Source organism: Aspergillus undulatus (genome assembly GCF_047715775.1).
Source record: "Aspergillus undulatus strain CBS 261.88 unplaced genomic scaffold BDV17scaffold_51, whole genome shotgun sequence".
In the NCBI taxonomy this organism is placed as follows: domain Eukaryota; kingdom Fungi; phylum Ascomycota; class Eurotiomycetes; order Eurotiales; family Aspergillaceae; genus Aspergillus; species Aspergillus undulatus.
This window is the reverse complement of record NW_027396655.1, coordinates 181,631-200,220: the sequence shown is the minus strand read 5'-3', so window position 1 is coordinate 200,220 and position 18,590 is coordinate 181,631. Positions and strand designations below refer to the sequence as shown.

The window sequence follows — 18,590 nt, the reverse complement described above, 5'->3', positions numbered from 1 at the left end:
TACAGTAAATGGGGCAGTTATGAGCCTTGACAGCGGGTTGGGGGCCGCGGCCCAGTGAGCGATGCCAGGGTGGATGTTAGTGCGCGTTAGCATGGGTTAGTAGTATGAGACCGCCTGTCTTAGCTTCTTAGCCACAGGCCGCGTTTCATGTGGTTCCGACTCGCAGAAGTTGGGCGCCTCCTGAACGACAATGAGATCGATAAGGGGTGCAAAGGAACGATTGTCGTTGGGGGCGGTATCGATAGGAGATGCCGCTTGCTGTTGGTGCAGGATCGCGATTGTCGATGCCCTAACTTCATCTTCCAAGTCGTCAGCGGCCTTTCAATGATTGTCGCGACGGTCGCTCATGAGCATGATCGCCATCTGCGAACCCAAGTAATCCTAGACGACAGCTTGGCAGCAGTTTGTCTCAGCTGAAGATTACGCTCGTATTTGCAAATTACCGCCCTGTAACGCTGTGCGTTCTTCGTGCCGTTATCATGGTGAACACTCAGCTCCTAAGAATTCTATGATTAGAAGTGCCATAGCATGCCTGAATCCCAATCACTAACCAGAACCACTCACCTCGTTTCTTTTCCCTCCCTCCATTCAGCCCAGTCTCCATCAGTTCCTGGAAAAGCGTACGCGCATCGTCAGATCGACCATTAGTCGTCCCCCCGTGCCTGGGAATGACGAACTCAATGGAGTTCCAAAAGTCCTGCACTCCATTCCACCCCTTGCCTTCCTGCGTTGAAGACGCAGTTCGTCAGGGATAAAATGGATGGGGCACGGGAATCCAAAGCTTATCTGTCCCAGCATCTAGCAAGTCCGTTGGTAAGATCCAGGAATCACCGTTTTGAGGTTTCGTGATGGTAGCAGAAAGGATCCCACTGGAGTGATGTACTTACTTGTCAATCCAGATGAGTAATTCCCGCAAGGGTATAATCTCATCGTCCCAGGTATCACCGACAAAAGGGACAGGTTCGCAGCGAGTTCGGCCATGTCGGAAGCGGACAATTTTGTCCAGCAAACGAACTTCCTTGACTTTGTCGAGCCCGTAGAGGTAAAGAATGATTGACTTGTTCCATTTATTCCTGATTCTCGTCTTCTAGTCCAGATCAAGGTTGTGAAAACATCGCCTGGCCGACAAACCTGTCGAAGAATACAGAAAGCATCTTCTTCTCCAGGGAGACGAGATCCTCTATGATAATGATCTGTTTTCTCTACAGACAGGTCGTGCCAGACGTCATCTAGATTCGTACCCTTCGCATGCTCCATAAGGATATATTCCGAGTCAACATGATTGTTTACATCTGCACTCCAAACAAAGACCCGGGGGGGGGGGAGGGGGAGCAGAACGTCCAGGACAAGGGCCCGACCGGGGCTCAAGTTAGCCCCTGGAGATACCGCCGACGGGGTGAAAACGGGATAGTGGCCTTCTTACAAAGTCCAGAGTCGCAACCTCAGAAGCCGTAGTATAGATCCGAAGCCCCACGGCCGAATGACGGATGCGTGCAATTGCGCTTGATCCATCATTCATGGTAAGCCTGACCCTCTTGTTGAATGAGCCCTCTGCTAGTTTCCCGATTTTGAAGCTCGGGAACATGGAAAGGGGAGTATCGGTCGCGAAGCTGCTGTTCTTCGTCCCAGGGCCAGCGACCGCTGGTGTATCGGAATAATTCCTCGGTTGGCTCCTGTGCGCGCCCAGTGGTGATGGAGCGAGTGCCTAGAAGATAGCGACAAACGATTTGTCTCGTGATGGATGAGGTCCTGGAACTTATAGAGCGGGTGAAATGGCCGAATTTGTTCATTCCCAGTGTCTGACGGAGGTTGGTGGAGGGTTGGGTAATCCTCTGCATGTGTGACAGCCTTGCCCTGGTTCCAAGATTCGCCTTCCAGCCATGCATACACATTCGGCTCTGTTTTATTCTGATACTGCCTGCACTTTCTTTCGCGATTGGATTGACGACCAGTCAATGCCATGTATTCCTTGGTTGAATCCAACTGGTGTCGCTCGATTGTATGCCGAGCAAAATATATATTTCGGGTCTCCCAAGCACCAAGGAGTCCACTACCAGTCAGCACTGGATGCTGATTGTGAACTTTGTATCAATATAACTGCCATTGAACAACCTGGGTGCGCTGATATACCTGAATAGCATGCTCCATCCATCAGATCCCGAAGCCTAGTGCCTTGCTGCCCTTTTCGATCTTCAGGATTGCATCTAGACCGTGGGCAATTGAGACTAGACGCGCCCCTCGCGCTGATATCTAGAAGCAGTCTAGCCCTTGCTCGACGCTCGATCCTTTAGGCTTCAACGGAGAGAAGGATCTAACCTCGCTGCCAGCTGTGTCACGCGATGTGTACATGCAGGGACTCGACGGGTGGGATATGAGATCATCCCGCCTCCCAAATGCAGGCGCAGACGTGATTGGTACTCATCGGCGGCCAAGGGCAATATGACAGGGACAGGATCGTGTTTAGCCGCACTCAATCGATCCCTTGGCGTGATCGTGGCCGAGTCGAATCGCGATGGGGCGAAAATAAAAAAAGAAAAAAAAAGAAAAAAAGAAAAAAGAAAAAACAACCCACAGACACGCAGAAAGATGTTTTCCTGGTGCAAGCTAAGTTGTCCGCTTCTTGCCTTCGTGTTCTAGTGCTTCACTTGACGAGCCGTGGTTGGGGCGTATAAGTTTATAGCTGACGAGTCCTCGAGTTTGGGCATAGATCTAGCCCGATCCCACTGCCAGCCAAGTCGATCAGGGTCTGGCTCCCACATTCCGCAAGCATGCCCGATGGTATCTAATAGCTTATTCTGTACTCAATTGGATAGAGCGCCACCACGGTCCGACCCTTGTAGGATGCAACATTCTTGTTGGTCTTTGTCGTTTTGGATATGGGGTGCTTCTCCGCGTCGGCCGAAAAGATGCCTTGCAGCCTGCAGGTGCGATATACTCAAGCAGTGCAACATCGTATTCCTTAGCGCCCTCGACTCGGCATTCGATCTGTCTTGTCTATTGGTCGTTGGGATTCCTGATACGGGAAATGAACGTTTGGAAGTATATCGAGGAGTGCCCTATTTTTGTTGGGCGCGTATTGTGGGCACGAGCGTCCATGGAGGGGAAGTGATAGGTATGTTGTTTCTATCACGAGCTGAAGTTAGCAAAGCCCCGGCTGCATGCATAGTGAAAAACTGCCCGGGGGCATAAATGCTCCGTAGAATCTCCCGAGAAAGGCCAAAAGAGTCAACTTTACTCAACCGCGGGTTGAAAGCATTCTTTGTTGTTACCTCGATAGTTGATATCAGAATGCGTACCCTTGCGATCTTTGCAGCCTCTATTTGGCTGTTCCTGCACCTCGCCGTTGCCTCTCCCAACTACTCCGAGCTCGTTCGGGTTCCTCGTGATGTCTGGGACACGGACTTGGCTGCGAGGGATGACACCGACGCAACGTCTGTCGGCCTGTCGGACCATGAGACATTCAAGTGGGCTTCAACAGACGGTACGTTTCTCTCCTATGGAAGCCCGGCCTACCCTAACCGTTAAGACAGCACCGAACTCCAAGGCCGTCGTAGTCAGTATGGTGGCCTACGCCAAGCAGGACGAACGCATTCTGGACATGGACAAGTTCTCCTTTGCCCTGGAGTCAGCCACCTGCACAGCGGAAGACTTCTCCATCACGTTCAAGAACTTCATTATCTATGCCGCAGCAAAGATTGCCTGGCAGTGGGTGAACTACAACGACTTGCGCTCGTTCGTCCTCGTGCTAAGCTGGAAGGGATGCGCAAAGGACAATTCGCATATACCCTGGGTGGTGCGAGGCGTGACATTCGACGACACGATGCACCGGGTCATTTTCGATGCGACGGAGAGTACCTGGAAGACGGTGATGAGCTCATTCGTGCTTGACTTTCAAGAGGTAGTTCTCGACAATAATGGAACCAATGACAAGCGCGACATTATCCCGGACCTGGACGAGAAGTTTCGCCTGAATCTGGAAGCCACACTCCCTCGTGAGATTTTCCAGTGGCAGGTGCGCAACCCCCCACTCAACGGAACACTGACGGCAAATTGCAACAACTGTGGGACTTCAGGAACCATGGTCTTTGCGGGGCATGTCGAGGCGACCCTCGGCTTTGGCGAAATCGATGTCGACAAGTTCGAGATTACAGTCACCCCGCAGGGTGTCCAAGCTCATGTCGGGCTGAGCCTGGAGTTTGAGGGCGAGCTTGACTACCGGCAGTTTGTGAAGCCGTCGCAGGACTTCGAGGTTTTGGAGATTCCCGTGTCTGGATGGAATATTCCCGGAATTTTCGAGTTTGGCCCTCGGATCCTGCTGAATGCTGGATATGTGATTGACTATATCGGAGGAAACGCCTCAGTTTCTACGGGTATTACTGCGCGCATTCCGGACTCATCCATAGCCAAGCTTGATATGCTAGCTGAGGATCAGCTCCAAACTTTCGGATGGGCTCCTGTTATTGAGACAGACCCGCTTGGGATTCAGGCTATGATCGATGCCCAGGCGCGGCTTTACACTGAGATTGCGCTGTCTGTCAGTCTGACGGTACTGGGTGAGTGCCCAAAATGCCCTTGGCGGTCCGGCTGCTAACTTGGACAGACGACAACGGATTTGGGGTTGATCTTGCGCTTAAAGTCCCTGAGTTGACTATTACAGCGGCTTCTGGTCATGGTGAGAAACAACGTCTCGAGGGGCAAAGATGAGGCTAACAATGCAGATACGATGGGATTCTGCGAGGGTAGTGGCGACCCATTCGGCGTCAACATTGATGCCAACGTTGGTGCGAATCTTGTGCTCGAGGCCTGGAGAGAGCTCAGCGATAATAGAGACACCCTGTTTACCGCCACCCTGTTCGAGAAAGACGACCTCTACGAATTCCCGCAGTCTTGTCTGTCTTTTGGAACACTGTCCGAAGGGTACTGCCTTCCCGAACTACCGGTAGATGGAATGCTGTATGAGGAGCTGACCGAGGAGGAGATTGCCGAAGACGAAGAAATGGGCGAACTCACTGCCCGGTCTCTGGGCATGATCGACCTGGAGAAGCGACAGAGACAGCATAGTCGTCGGCCGATATACTTGAACTGTGGCAGTGGTGAGGACTACAAGTACAAAGTACTTCGATACAACTCCCCTACCGCGTTGCAAACAGAGGTTACTGTCCCAATTGTGATCCCACTCGTTGCCTGCAGCCCTGGCACCAGAGGGTGTGTTCCTGACACCGACATTGAAGTGCTCACACAGGAAGATGGCCTGGTGCCCCGCGCTGCTGTCTTCGTCAAGGAAGAGGGCGATACTCGGACGTGGAGCAGTATGTATCTAATATCATATGCAACTAGCCATTCTAACTTCAATAGCCGAGCACATCTACGAAGGCAACTGGATCAAGCAATATCTTGACTACCTCCACACCGAGAAATTTGGCAACAATGCCGAGTGCAGTGAGTATGTAACTCAGTTTTGGGACAAGTCGAAGACTCCGACAGCGAACGTTCCCAAGCCAGCTGCAGCGCAGCCCCCACCCAACTACATTCGGTCTCTGCTGCAGAATCTGGGGACTGAATTGACCCAGGCTGAACGCATGGTTCTTCTGGCCCAGAAGCAGAACAACCACAAATTCAATGTGAGTCTGCAAATAGAACATAAAGCTCCCGCTAATAAGTTGGCAGATGTTCGCCAAGAACGAGTTGGTCTTCCAGGACAAGGATCCCCAGGATGTTGACAACAGCCACGAGAGACGGACATGCGATCTCGCTCGGATTGTGACAACCTGCAAGTATATGGATCACGAAGTCGTCCGCAAGGGGCTTCTAGCTACAGTCGTTGCCATTGAGGGAGTACTGTACGTTCCCCCCCCCATCCGCGCACGGTCAAGGTCCCACTAACAATGCTTAGGGCGGAAATGGACAACGACTCTAACATCAGTAAACCGGCCGATTTCTCGTTCGTCGAGGCGCACCAGGAGTGGTTTGAAAATATGTATACCGAGGGGATTGATCACACGCGCGAGCGTCTCGTGGAGTACGCGACCTGGATGACCAACAATCGGGCGGAGGAATGGGACGCTCTGGATGATCAGGCCCAGGAAGAAATCAAGGAGATTGCGACAGGGAGTCCGGACTGGGCTAAATACTGTCCATCGCGGCCGCGAGAGGAGTGGTGATGACCATGGTTTATTATTGCTGCCTGCGTATAGTATCTGGTTGTTCCTGTATCTGGCTATATGTAATTTGCAAAATGAAGCCACCGCAATCTCCGCTGCGTTCCAGACACGAAGAACGACCCATGCACTAAAGAGACCGTCAAACCTTCTTTTTATAAAGCGCAATCTGTCTCGCCATCGGATGACGACGAGGCTTCCGATTCGGACCCGTTTGATCCACCACGGGCCGGGTTCCTTGCTGATGCTGATCCACTGCTACAGTAGCGAAATCATTCGCTGATCTTGAAGTTTTGCTTTGCTTTTTCTTCGCTTTTCTTCGTCCTCGCGCCTCAACTCCCCTCATCGGCCATCGTAGCTCTCACGTGCACTGACCAGGGCCCAGCTCGGCTGCGAATGCTGGACGAACAGAGATACCTAAAAGAGTGCCAGCCAAGAGCCGAAGAACTGCGTGCGCCGTTCACCAGTTCTCCAAATTTCGGTGGTAGTGTCAGGTTGACAAGATGCTGCTTGGCATGCTGGGGTAGATGGTTCTGGACATGGTCTGCTTGCATAATGCAATAATTGCAGTGCACTGCATTGCAGCCCCAGTCCTCCTTACTCCTCGGGTTCCCCTGAAAAACCGACGAGTCACACGAAGTCCCAGCAGTTCTCTATCCATTCCTTAGTGCCTACACTCGTCCAATGCTTGATTTTTGGCCCCAAGATCCGAGTCTGTGATGAATGCTTGCTTTTTCCAGCACAAGCCTATCGCAGCCTATCTGATTCCGATCGTGCGTTCTTTCCTCTTCAGGGTAGAGAACGTAGAAGCGAGAACGCTCATGGGCTGTGCCAAGAGAAAGATTGTGGGACCTTGAGATTTCCATTGGTTCCTAAGCCAGATAACGTGCTGAAAAACAGAGTTCAATTGACAGGCGAGACAAATGATCGACGCTCTGCATTTGCTGATACGGTTCCCTCGGGTACGAACTGGGACGGGTTCCGTTGGAACAGTTGATTCTGATACGACTCGGGCTCGATGGGAGACTAGTATATGGAGCCGTTTGCATAGTATTCTCCAATGGCCGCTCTGTTGTTAGTTAGTCTGAATAGTATGATATGATATGATACCCTTGCTCTTTTTCTTTTCTCTTTGCTTCTTTTCCCGTTCCCGACAATGCGCCTACCCCTACAGAGTACTACACCTACTTAGTCTAGCGCTCTGCAGCTCGCAATCGCAACAAGAGCATTGACGCTGACCTCAAGCCGAGGGGATTGCGGCGCAGTGCAGATAATTTTCAATTCCCGGGCCCGTATGCTATTGTTCTCGCTCCCTTGTCTCTACCCTTGAATCTTAAGTATACTTATTCCACTCCCCGCCGGGAACTTGGGGTGGCAGGCCTTCACTCTTTCATTCCCCCTCGATTCTGCTCCATCGCTCATTACGTTTCATTTCATTTTACTCCGTTCTCGTCGATAGTGTGCTCGGCTCATCTCGATTTCATCCCCATCGTCGTCTCCATCTCTATCTGGGAAGCGGAAGCGGGCAATTGCCAGCCGGCTGTCGTATCGCATTGACAGGAGTTGAACAGAATGCTGGCTTGATTTGAATCTTTGCTCTGGGACTACTACTACAACACATACATACTACATCATGACGACCAACTACGACGACAGACCCGATATCCTGAATACTGTCAACCTAGTTACACAATGTCTGTGCATTCCTATCTGTTCACTCTTCGTTTTCATGCGATTCGGCATTCGCGCTTGGTATAGGCAGTGGACTCGCGTTGAGGATTGTGTGTCGCCCTTCCCCCGTTCCCTCTCTTGAGAGGCAATACTGACTACTGCAGGGACATGTCTGTTCGCATGGGTTCGTACCGTACCAGCTTTCTGTCTCCGGCGGCTGAACTGACTATTCCATTCCAGCTCCTATTCATGGGCTACTGCGGCATCGCCATCGTCGGTACGTCTTCCCCCAACCCCAACTTCTACATCCCTCCATTAACACCCATCCAGTCGGAAAATTTGGCGGCGGCTTCAACTACACCGACGTAAGCTCAGACGACATGGTCCACTTCCGCAAATTCTGCTACATCGCGACAGTCCTCTACTGCCCCATGGCGCTCCTCACAAAAATCGCCCTGCTCTCCATCCTAACCCGAATCTTCGCGCCCTACAGATTAAAAGTCTACTTTATCTACGGCTTCCTCGCAAGCATAACAATCTACTACGTCATCGCGGAGATCGTCAAAATCCGCATGTGCGACCCCGTCCCCGCGTACTGGACGCAGGACGACCCAAATGCGTCGTGTCTGGATCAGCGCGCGGCGCTTATTGCGGACAGTGTGATATCCATGGTGTCGGATGTGCTTATTCTTGTGCTGCCGCTGCCGTTGACGTGGTCGTTGCAGATGAGTCGGAATAAGAAGTTACGGGTTGTGGGGATGCTGAGTGCTGGTGGACTTGCGACGGCGTTTAGTATTTATCGCCTTGTGCTTGTGCTCAGGGATGGGACGAGCCCGAATATGACGATTTTCTTTGTTTGTGTTATTCTTTCTGGGTTTGTCTCCCCCCTTACCCTCATCCAAAACGTATAGGTTACTGATTGGGTATATATAGAAACGCCGAAGGCGGCGTGGGTCTAATCTGCGCGTGCCTGCCTAGTCTCAACATCGTGATCGCGAAGGTCCGCAACCACAGCTACAAATCAAAGTACTACCAGCAGCAGGACTCGACAATGCAGTTGAGCAAGGTGAAGGGGAACACGAACAAGGGCGCGTCGATGAACATGTCGCGTCGCGAGCCGGAGGGCCATGAGCTGAACAGCGAGGAAAATCATCTCATTAGCTATGCGGGGGCTGTTGACGGGCAGCCTGGTGCAAGTGGGAAGAGGATGAAGGGGGACGGGCATGGGGGGATCCATAAGACTGTTGATGTGGAGCAGACGGTTGAGGTTGTGGAGGGGCGCGGGTTGCAGGGGAGTCCGACGGGGAGTTTACGATACTAGGGTGGTTCAGTAGCACCAGATTGGATGTTTATTGGGTGGCTGTGTCCTTTCTTTTATCTAAAGAGGTAATCAAATTTTTCACTCTTTTGTGCTCCTATGGTACGGTGCTAGCGTGCTGCAATTTCTATCCCAGATTCCCCTCTCAGACAGAATCCATAAGACAAGAATATATCAGACGTCCAGAGCCTGTCGGTAACCGAAGGGAAGCCGAGGTCCAAAGGCACTGGATAACAAACCAGCAAACCAGGCCTATAGTCCGACGTCTTATAGACTTATGCGAATTACCAGCCGCGCCGAGTCAGGCCCCCTGCATATTGCGGAGCTCGCGATCGTTGAAAAGTCTATTCACGAGTCATGATTCATGACGGCTGAGTCTGAGTTTGATCGTTGAACAGAGGGACTGGACTGAATGCGCATGGGTGTACTTTGGCAGAAGACATGAACCGTATGATTGCGACTCTGCCACGCTGGGTCGTCGATCGTTGAAACTGACAACGGTCTTGATGACATGCGACAGCTGTCAGTGTCACTGCCGGGACCCAACGGAGACATAACCTTTGGAGGCAGGAGCCGCAGACCCAGAAAAGAAGAGTCGAGAACATGCCCCGGGGTTGGCGCGTTCGCGTTGGACCGGAGCGTTAGACAACCGTTGGAGTAGGTGCTTAATGTAAATTAATTTACATACCCCGGTCTCGGGGGTACCTCGGGAGATCCACGGTGAAAGGTACCGGTACGTTTACCAAGTCATTGTGGTATGATATCAGACTGATGATATAGTCTGAACTGCGTACTTTACTTTGTATGGCTTACGCAGCGAGGTGGAATTATGGACGAATTCGACTAGGAAATTAAACTCTGTCGGCATGAGAAGGTGACAGTAGGCCACGTCTGTTTCGGAGATGCATTCCCGGCCACGACTCGGCTGTTCCTGGAACCAAATTTTGGCGTGGGGATCGCTCAATTCGTGTCTGGGTATTAGGCTCGAAGATGGCTTGGCCGTATTGTCTTTTTTTTTTTTAGTAAAATTAATAGGCTGTTTAATCGATTTAAAAGCCGGTCGAGGTTGCTGTTGGGTGGTTACGTTTTGAACTCATAGGATGTAGCCCCAAGTTAGGGTTTGATTACGCAAGACGTACCAAACTACAGAAGCTTGAAAACGTGCCAGACAAAGCCTTTTCTCACGCCGACCACGCACTTCCAGCCACCCCTCGACAATGCCACGAGCTGAAGTCGGGGGCACGTGGAAATAGCTTCCGGGAACCGATCTTAAACTAGATCTCAACAATGCATTTCCAGTCAGACAGCTCGGTTTCTTGACTGGAGAAGATGCCAAGCGGCGATTATTCTGGCAGAAATTGAAGTAGTTAGGGCTTACGTCAGAAGCTTATTTCGAAGCTTCCTATCGACTAGTTCTGGAGTGTCATTTCTACTACGACACCCTATGTTGAGCCATGGAGTGAACACCTGGACTGTATGTCCAGGTGAGTTATTGACGCCCATGGCAGAGAGGGTGACAAATTGTCGGAATACAACTCCGTCAATTTATGCAGCTGCTTCCTAACCCTGATGGCGAATATACCGGTATTATAAGCCTGTGGTTTGAGAAAGGCCGTCTTTCACGGACCGGAGTATTACAGGCCATGGCCGAAGAAGAATGCGGTCATGAAGATTCATGGAGTGATATATGCGGGGTAATGGATGGATTCTTTGTTTAGGTGTCATGATGCAGAGCATCGGATTCAAATAAGTATTCCGCTTCAACACATGATCTCTGGTGGGATTGGGCACTGGATAAGGCTTCAATTCAAGTATCCAAGCAGAATAAATAGAGCAAAATATGGTGACAGGATACAATAAAACCCATGAAGGAACCAAGAGATCATAGACAACCTCCAAGCACCAACACCGGCACCAACCCTTTACCCATACTCCTATACATGAATGATCATGGAAAAGTCAACGAGAAGGACATGCAGACCCAATCTCCCGACCACGTCCCTAACGTTCTCAATACCAAGTCCGGCTCCTGATACTTCTGCATAGATTGCAAATGCCTGATATCCACACGATTCAAAAGTCTCGGGTCAATAACTTCAACACTAACCCATGTTACCCCCAAACACCACTCGCCGGGATAAGAACGTCATCAATTGCAAACCCAACCTGCACCCGGCCACACTCCCTCATCTTCATCGTAACCAAAATCGTCGGAACGGGCCACTCCCACGCGCACTGGCACGGCACAAGCCAGTTTGCATACGGCCAGACACGACCGCAAAGCTCGATCCCATTCCGGTTATGGAAGTCGTGGTACGCGAGGATCTCGCTCGTTTTCTTGACGAGGCATGTCACAGTATAGAAGAGGTTGTTGAGCGGGTCCTTGGGGTGCAGGTTTTTCTTCGCCGCTGGGAACGTGACGTATTGCCCGGCTACCTGGCGGTTGACACCGTGATAGGCGCCTGGGAGGAGGTACTCCCAGACGTATACTTACGAGTAGGCGTGATAAGAGGGGATGTCCACACGGTCGTGGCCACGACGTTGAAGTTAGAGGATGGTCGGTTAGTGCCTGTGGCATTTTGACCCCGGTAGTCTAGTTTGGCCAGGGACGAACGCTTCAGCGGCGACGTTGAGGCCATTCGATCTCGGGCGGACAGGACCTTGTTCATCCGGTCCGGCGTGGAATATACCGCAGGGCCGTGGAGGGGGAGATGGGGGTGGAGTTAGAGCCCGATTTTGGTCGTACTGGACACGGTCGGTTCTGGTGGCCATGACGACGGTATAAGCGGCGGTTGAGAGACGGTTGAGGTGGAAATGAGTGTTTGCAAGATGTAAAGTGAGATATCGGTCAGTGTGTGTAGAAAAAGCTCTTGAAAGACTGTTGCCGGTAATCTGATATCACTGTATATGGGAACAGGTATGAGATCGAAGACGATGCAGAAGAAAAGCAAGTACAGCGGACGGACTGGGCGAGAGGGTTGGCATTGGGCCAGGTGCAATAAGTGGCTGAACGGAAATCGATTCCTGTCCCTAACCTCTAGCTTACGTCTATGGCTATACTCTCCATCAAATCAGAGAAACGGGACCGGGACCGCGTAAGACAAGGAGATCAGTAGAATGTTGGAGGTGAGAAAGACAAGTCCAGCGTATCACCGTGTGTATCGAGCCGTCGGTTGTTAGGGCTGAGTCGATCTCGACCTTATTCATTCAAAGACGCGGCTGGGTAGGTTGAAAAGCAGAGGAGCGTTATTCTGGCGTATCATCGAGAGAATCATGGCCCAGCTGATATTGGACGCGCCAATAAGCGGAAAGGAAGGTCAGTCCGGCGTATAGGAGGAACATCGCGCACAGGCAGTCGTCTCGTTTACCAACTGGACCATGTCCCAATGGCCCGCTTTTAGGGCTTCGAAGGCCAGGCAAGAGGAGAGCCCAGGGCATCGTAAAGGATGGCGTTATAGCTCGTTATGTACTGCCTCAGTCCTGGCCATGTCCCAACACGCTTCTTTGACCATGTCCTGGGCGCAGGAGTCAGTGTCGAAGACCTCTATTACCTGAATGAGGAAGGACGCAGCCTGTGCATCGATTAGCGCATCGTCTTCCCCGGCGTAGAAAGTGGCATACATACCTCAGCAAGCATCCTAACCGCCTCCCTTGTCTCCTCCACTTCATCAGGAGCGAGGTAGGTATCGACAGTCACCAACGCCCACCGAGCACCCTCCAATCCACTCGAAGTAACTGGCCTAGTACCCTCCATCCCAAACATTTCCAACCCACCCATCACCACCGCAGTAAAATTATGCCGTCCAGCAAAGCTAACCGGCGCCAGGATAGACGGAGTATTATACTCCGGGTGCTGCAGAACATCCGCAAGTAGCCATCGTACATCCTGTACTCGCTGCGGCTGTAACATCCTCTCCGTCGCGACAAGGAGGTTCCTCAGAGCCCCGGGGGTAGACGCTGCTGGCCGAGTCGAACAAAGTTTGTCGAGAATTAGGTTCATCTCGGCCCAGAAGGGCCACGCAAGGAGCTTCTCCGCACGTGTCGCGGGGTTGAGGAGGGAGTGAATTAGGTTAATTATGTCTTGCAGCGATTCAGTTAGCCAGGGGAGGGCTTCCGTCACTGCGTCGAGGTGCTGGGTGAATTGGGCTATGTCGTCCGCTACAGCTGGAATGAGGACTTTTGCTCGGGTATGTAGCATGTCGGAGAACTCAGTCAAGGCCCCCGAGTCGAGAAGGCCATTCAACCCGTCGATGAAAGACTGAATTTCGGGAATCCCCTCCGGGGTGGCGAACTGCGTTCTGATCTTCTCGCCGACTATCACCCCAAACGCCTGGTACTCCTCGTCACGGACATCGAGCAGTCCATATTCGTCGAAGAGCACATTCAGTCGACAAATCCGCTCAGGCGTTAATGCCTTCTTCACCCTGGAGATTCTCTCCGTGATGACCCTCAGAGTCTCCGGATCCGCGACATACTCCACGAATTCCTTCATCTCTTTTGAGGCTAACGCCTTCCGCCAGAGGCGAACCTGCCTATTCACCTGGGCGATATACACCGGATCGAGCGTATTCGTAACCCACTGGACCGCTCGCCATATGACATTCAGCGCAGGAATGAGATTAACGCCAATTTTATCAAGCGTATCCCTGACGGACGCAAAATGTCTCGCGAACTCGGGACTAAACACCGCGCCTAGTGAGTCAGCGATGGTTATCGCAAGAGAACGGTACTCGTCTGGAACTAGAGGACTAGAACGGAGGAATGTCTTCAGGAGATTCAAGGCCTCGGGCGTGAGGACTTTATTGGCGTTCGTGAAGATGTAGGAGAGTGTGGACGTTACTTCTGGGTCGGAGAGGATGAGGTGCAAGCGTTCGGGAAGTGAGGTTGCAGATGTTTCGTTTGTTAGAACGGTCAGTTTCTGAGCGAGTTTGCTGAATCGTCGGATTGCTTCTAGTCGGGCGAATATATCGACTGGTTGTGTTTGTGTGAGTTTTGGCGGTGATTGAGACGGGGATGGCTTTCTTGACGGTGGTGACAATTTTTCAGACACTTCGATGGGCTTTTTCTCACAGTTGAGAGACCCTGAATTCCCCATTATGGATGTAGCATCTTGTGTTTGAGACTCGACAGCCTTGACCCAGCCACCGCCCCCAGGCTTGTCGTTGTCCGCAAGCGCACTTGATCTGGATGCCAACGAAGCCAAGTTCTGCAAAGCCTCGACACCCTTCAGCATATTCAGAGACCCACCGTCTTCCCGTTCAGTCTCTAAGCTCCCCGCTGTGATTGCACTATGTGTATCGGAGACGGCATGGGACTTCTGGCCCCCGGGCCGTGAGGGAACATTTCCCTCCTTGTCCTTGTTCCCGACGAGGGAGAACAAACTCGACGCGACCGAGAGAACATCCTGCAGCTGTGCCAGGGCCTGGACTGTGCTCACACGATCAGAACTCTCGTCAGTGCCAGTCGATACATGGTCAAATTCCCCGAGCGGTGATGAAGCCGACTCATCATTGTCTGGATCTTTCGCATCCGACTCGACCTCCATTGATAATGAAACCCTCGCCGCAGCGTCGGCGAATTGCTTTGGGTTCGCGAGAGCTTGAACATGACCATTGGCACCGGCATTGCTAAGGGCTTCGAAGGGGTCTTTCGGTGTCTGTGAGGTCGCGGTTATGGTGCAGATGTGCACCGCAAGGGGTAATAAGAGGAAACTGGAAAACCGCATCTTGTGTTGGCACAGTTTTCAAGATCGAAATACGCGCAGAGAGTCGTCAAGCTATATCAAGTCAAGGACCGGATGCGTCGTGATAGTATACCCCAACTCCAAGACCAAGCTCAAGCTTGTAAAACTCGCAGAATGGCGTCTGGCCTAGTCTGTGCGGGAATGACATCTGTAGCCTCTGCAATGCGAGTTGTCAGGGACTGACTCGATATGTACTGTGCTACTCCGGGCTTCCATAGCGAGGAGATATGATTGGGTCACATAAATAAAACTATATGCAGGTGCTCTATTGCGTTCCGCGGGCCGAGAGGCATGTGAATGTTGGCAAAGGCGTCCAAAGCCTGCCATTCAAGTCCGACTGCTTTTCTTTTATTGTAGGCTGGGAATGGGTAGGAAGTTAACTAGACGAGGGCTACATGTTCAGCTTAAACCAACGGAGTTGAATTGCGAAACCCTAAGTTGAATGCGATTTTACCAGACATATGCCGCCGTTTCACGTTCCCCCATAGCATATTACAACCTTGGTATTAATAGGTTCAACGAGTGACGAGAATTTGAAGACACAACAAAAAGGAAGAAACGAAAAACGTAAGCCGCGCCGAACCTTGACGCTGACCTGAATGTAATTAAGCCAGACTCAGCCCATCCACTTCCATCGCGGGACTGTGATGTTGCCCGGTCGGCGATCCAACCTCCCCAAAATACTCCTGCACCCAGCTGGAGATAAGCGGGTCAAAGCCATGCGCCAGTTGCTGGAACTGTATCCTGTCGTATTCGGAGGCGTGCTCGATTAGTTGACTTTGTGCCATCCCACCCACATTAACAGTGGTGTCGGGCTCGATGTAGAGGTAATCGAGGTTTATCGGGTTATCCTCAGGGGCCTGAGTGTGCATTGGATGATCGATAGACATGGAGGCGGGCAGATCAGGCACAAGAGGTGTTGTAGGTTGTGGAGGGAATGGGAAGTCTGTGTGCTGAGGTTGCTCGGATATGCTTTGCGTGGGGTTCGTCAGAAGAGATGCATCGTCTGGCAACGTTTGCACCTCGTGCGTTGTGTGGTCAGTCTCAACGGCGCTTGCTGGCGTCGGCGCACGCATGGATAATATATTATCGGTTGGTGTAATTCGCTTATGAGTAGGAATGTCCGCCTGGGGAGTGTCGATCGTCCAGGGAAGCCGGATGGCCATCCCGATGGGCGGTATACTCCTCACAAGCTCAGGCAGTGCGTTATCATAGGGCAGTCTGCCGACGGCGAGACTGTAGTCCACAGACGTCGAAATCAGAAGATAAGCCCTGGGAAACCGAAGGAAGGCCTCATGCCATGTGTTTGCCCGGCCGCTTGAGGCGGGCTCTAGCTCCATTGAGTTTGAGTTCGTGGTGGCAAGTTGTGTAGGACTTGACCCTCGTCTTTCGGATCCAGTAATCTGACCTTGTTGGTCCTGGCCCCAGCGGAGAAAGAGATGCTGCGCGGTCATGTACGCCAGTCGGAGAATGTGGTTTGTTCCCGCGGTGACGAAGTCGGTGACATCGTAGACACGGCTGGAGTGGCGGACAATCTCGCCCAGGGAGTCTAGGCGACGTCTACGATGCTCCATTTCTGCTGCCGAGGGGGAGAGTTTGAGGTCAATTGCGGTCAGGACAAGAGGCATGGCGACATAGGCGAGCCTGTGTTTTATCAGCCAGAGACCACCCAAGAGATGGGGTGCGGTAGCGTACACACTGAGAGGCAGATTCTGGGCTCGGCCCTCTCTGCCAAAATACTCCATGATGCTGGTGAGTCGACTCATGGCATCTCGGAGGGTATTCCCAGCGCTCCAAAGCTGGCTGATGTAGTTCTTGCCGCTAAACATGAGATGGTTTTCAAGGAGCATGGCCTCATAGTGGGCCAGGTCGATGCGTGCAGAGCTGCCATGCCCTAGGTATTAGCGATGTCTTTTCCTTCTTGCCAGAGGGCAAACTAACTGATAGTACATATAGGTAAAGTTCGTAAAGAGCGTTACGGCCTCTGGCGCCTTCCCTTCAGTCCACTGGTACAGAGGCGAACAGGCCTCCCACCGCTGCATGGCCGTCTTCGTCCGCGCAATTTTCGCCAGCTCCTCCTGGAACTGCTCTAGACTGAGAGAAGGCGCAGCAATACCATGCGACGCGAAAACAAAAGTTATCATTTCAGACAGCAGAACAGCGAGACGGCACTGCTCCTGGAGGACCTTAAGCATCATCCGCTTAGTCTCCAGGCTGTAGACAGGGGAGTTGTGGATCTCATCATCAAAGTCACCTTCGTCGGGCAGCTCGGCCACCATGCTCATGTCGGTCGAGGTGACTTGCGGACGACGTCGGAGACCAAGGCATAGGCTACGGTCGCGTAGGATGATAGACCACCAGAGACGCTTCTTGAGACTGGGCTCAATATCCTCAGTTGGGCCTGGTTGACATCCGATGATCATTGCATTTTGCATGGCGCGGGTGAGCCACAGACTGCTGATCTGGGGTTCATTGGCGGAGGTGTGCAGCGTTAGTAGCACGCATCCCTGGGCTCGCGGATGTGGTCGGTCTTCTGCGTGCAGGTCGTAGAGGGCCTTGACTCGTTTGTATAGAGCATTGCGAGCGTTACGCTTGTTGGTCCAGCCGCATTTGCGGATGGTGTCCAGAGGAATGTACTGTTGTCATTAGAACATAGTCTCTCGAGTTTGAAAGAATGAGCTTACTGGCGAGCCAGCGAAAAGAATCGCCTGAAATACAAATAGGGATATCTTCTTCCCTGCCGCCGGATTTCGGTATACACGCCAGAAGTCGGCTTCATCGATGATAGGCGAACTCGGGTGTACCTGGAGAAAATACTGGCGGACGAATTCGTCGAGGATCGACTCCTCTGGTAGGCTAAGACAGCCCTTGGATGCAAGAAACGCAATATCCTCGCGATCGAGGGTCTTCAACCCGCGCAGCTCGAGGAAATGGTAACTCGCAAAGCCAACGTGGCCGGGTAACGAAGCAGTAGACGATAGATTCGAGGTAAGTTCCCTTTCATCAGCTGCGAATGCAAGAGCACGAATGCGCTCTAGGTGAGGGTTCGTCTGGTTGACGGTGCTGCTATCCTGGTTGGTATTTTGGGCACCTACGAAGCCCGTGAAACTGGGTAGATAGTCCAGTCAGTATATTCACGTTCCATTCCTTCCACAATCACAAGTACGGGAATGAGTTGCCGCTTACTTCCGTGGCAGTTTGCCTCGCAGGACACACTCGGGCCTGCCGTCCTGTCGACAGCGAGTACAGGGACAACCCCGGATTGCGGCATCGCAGCGAACTTTGCGGTGATGGCACCAGGAGCACGCCTTTGGTGCTCTTCTCGTGCGTCGCAGCATGGTTGACTCGATACGGAAACAAGGGTGGAAGGAGCGACAGGAATGAAAAGAAGCGCCGGTGTAGATCAGCGAGAACCGGGAGGAGGAAAGAGCCGTTGCGGGGGATTAGCGAGAGACAAGGGAATGACAGGCATGGACTTTGTGATGCTGACAACGCTGACAACGCTATGGAGACAGCATTCCTTACTGCAGAGGGTAGGATGTGCGGTCAAGACAAGGCTGTTTTACGGACGGTTGACGACGGCGAATCTGGTGAATCGAAGGAGCGGCGGGGCCTAGTGGCACGGGCAGTCATAGGCTGGGGAAGACTGGAGGAAAGTGGGCTGGCGATACATGAAGGAGTGAAGGATTGGCGAGAAATG

General features: G+C 52.2%; 6 protein-coding genes across 6 annotated transcripts; 2 read left to right on the top strand and 4 right to left on the bottom strand.

Moving 5' to 3' along the window:
- Nucleotides 1–541: 541 nt before the first annotated feature.
- Nucleotides 542–994, bottom strand: BDV17DRAFT_271609 (uncharacterized protein). The gene has a single exon (XM_073758805.1). The coding sequence runs from the start codon at nucleotides 796–798 to the stop codon at nucleotides 604–606; it is 195 nt and encodes a 64-aa protein (XP_073612533.1). The 5' UTR covers nucleotides 799–994; the 3' UTR covers nucleotides 542–603.
- Nucleotides 995–3,269: 2,275 nt separating this feature from the next.
- On the top strand, nucleotides 3,270–6,161 carry BDV17DRAFT_300217 (uncharacterized protein; the record flags this gene model as incomplete). The annotated part of the gene is made up of 7 exons (XM_073764013.1): nucleotides 3,270–3,481; nucleotides 3,531–4,553; nucleotides 4,601–4,672; nucleotides 4,719–5,309; nucleotides 5,356–5,621; nucleotides 5,668–5,840; nucleotides 5,894–6,161. The coding sequence occupies exons 1-7, from the start codon at nucleotides 3,289–3,291 to the stop codon at nucleotides 6,159–6,161; spliced, it is 2,586 nt and encodes an 861-aa protein (XP_073612532.1). The 5' UTR covers nucleotides 3,270–3,288.
- A 1,630-nt stretch (nucleotides 6,162–7,791) lies between these two features.
- BDV17DRAFT_294279 (uncharacterized protein) lies at nucleotides 7,792–9,150 on the top strand (the record flags this gene model as incomplete). The annotated part of the gene is made up of 5 exons (XM_073762805.1): nucleotides 7,792–7,939; nucleotides 7,994–8,013; nucleotides 8,070–8,106; nucleotides 8,160–8,703; nucleotides 8,763–9,150. The coding sequence occupies 5 exons, from the start codon at nucleotides 7,792–7,794 to the stop codon at nucleotides 9,148–9,150; spliced, it is 1,137 nt and encodes a 378-aa protein (XP_073612531.1).
- Nucleotides 9,151–11,259: 2,109 nt separating this feature from the next.
- On the bottom strand, nucleotides 11,260–11,786 carry BDV17DRAFT_294278 (uncharacterized protein; the record flags this gene model as incomplete). The annotated part of the gene is made up of 2 exons (XM_073762804.1): nucleotides 11,260–11,609; nucleotides 11,642–11,786. 2 exons carry the CDS (start codon nucleotides 11,784–11,786, stop codon nucleotides 11,260–11,262), a joined length of 495 nt encoding a protein of 164 aa, XP_073612530.1.
- Nucleotides 11,787–12,599: 813 nt separating this feature from the next.
- BDV17DRAFT_294277 (uncharacterized protein) lies at nucleotides 12,600–14,872 on the bottom strand (the record flags this gene model as incomplete). The annotated part of the gene is made up of 2 exons (XM_073762803.1): nucleotides 12,600–12,719; nucleotides 12,773–14,872. 2 exons carry the CDS (start codon nucleotides 14,870–14,872, stop codon nucleotides 12,600–12,602), a joined length of 2,220 nt encoding a protein of 739 aa, XP_073612529.1.
- Nucleotides 14,873–15,495: 623 nt separating this feature from the next.
- On the bottom strand, nucleotides 15,496–18,304 carry BDV17DRAFT_300214 (Zn(II)2Cys6 transcription factor; the record flags this gene model as incomplete). The annotated part of the gene is made up of 5 exons (XM_073764012.1): nucleotides 18,077–18,304; nucleotides 17,575–17,998; nucleotides 16,832–17,526; nucleotides 16,586–16,774; nucleotides 15,496–16,534 (listed from the first exon to the last, which is right to left on the bottom strand). The coding sequence occupies exons 1-5, from the start codon at nucleotides 18,226–18,228 to the stop codon at nucleotides 15,496–15,498; spliced, it is 2,499 nt and encodes an 832-aa protein (XP_073612528.1). The 5' UTR covers nucleotides 18,229–18,304.
- Between the last annotated feature and the right edge of the window lie 286 nt (nucleotides 18,305–18,590).

Excerpts from the sequence above, each read along its gene's own strand:
- BDV17DRAFT_271609 (XM_073758805.1), bottom strand. The coding sequence starts at position 798 with ATGCTGGGACAGATAAGCTTTGGATTCCCGTGCCCCATCCATTTTATC.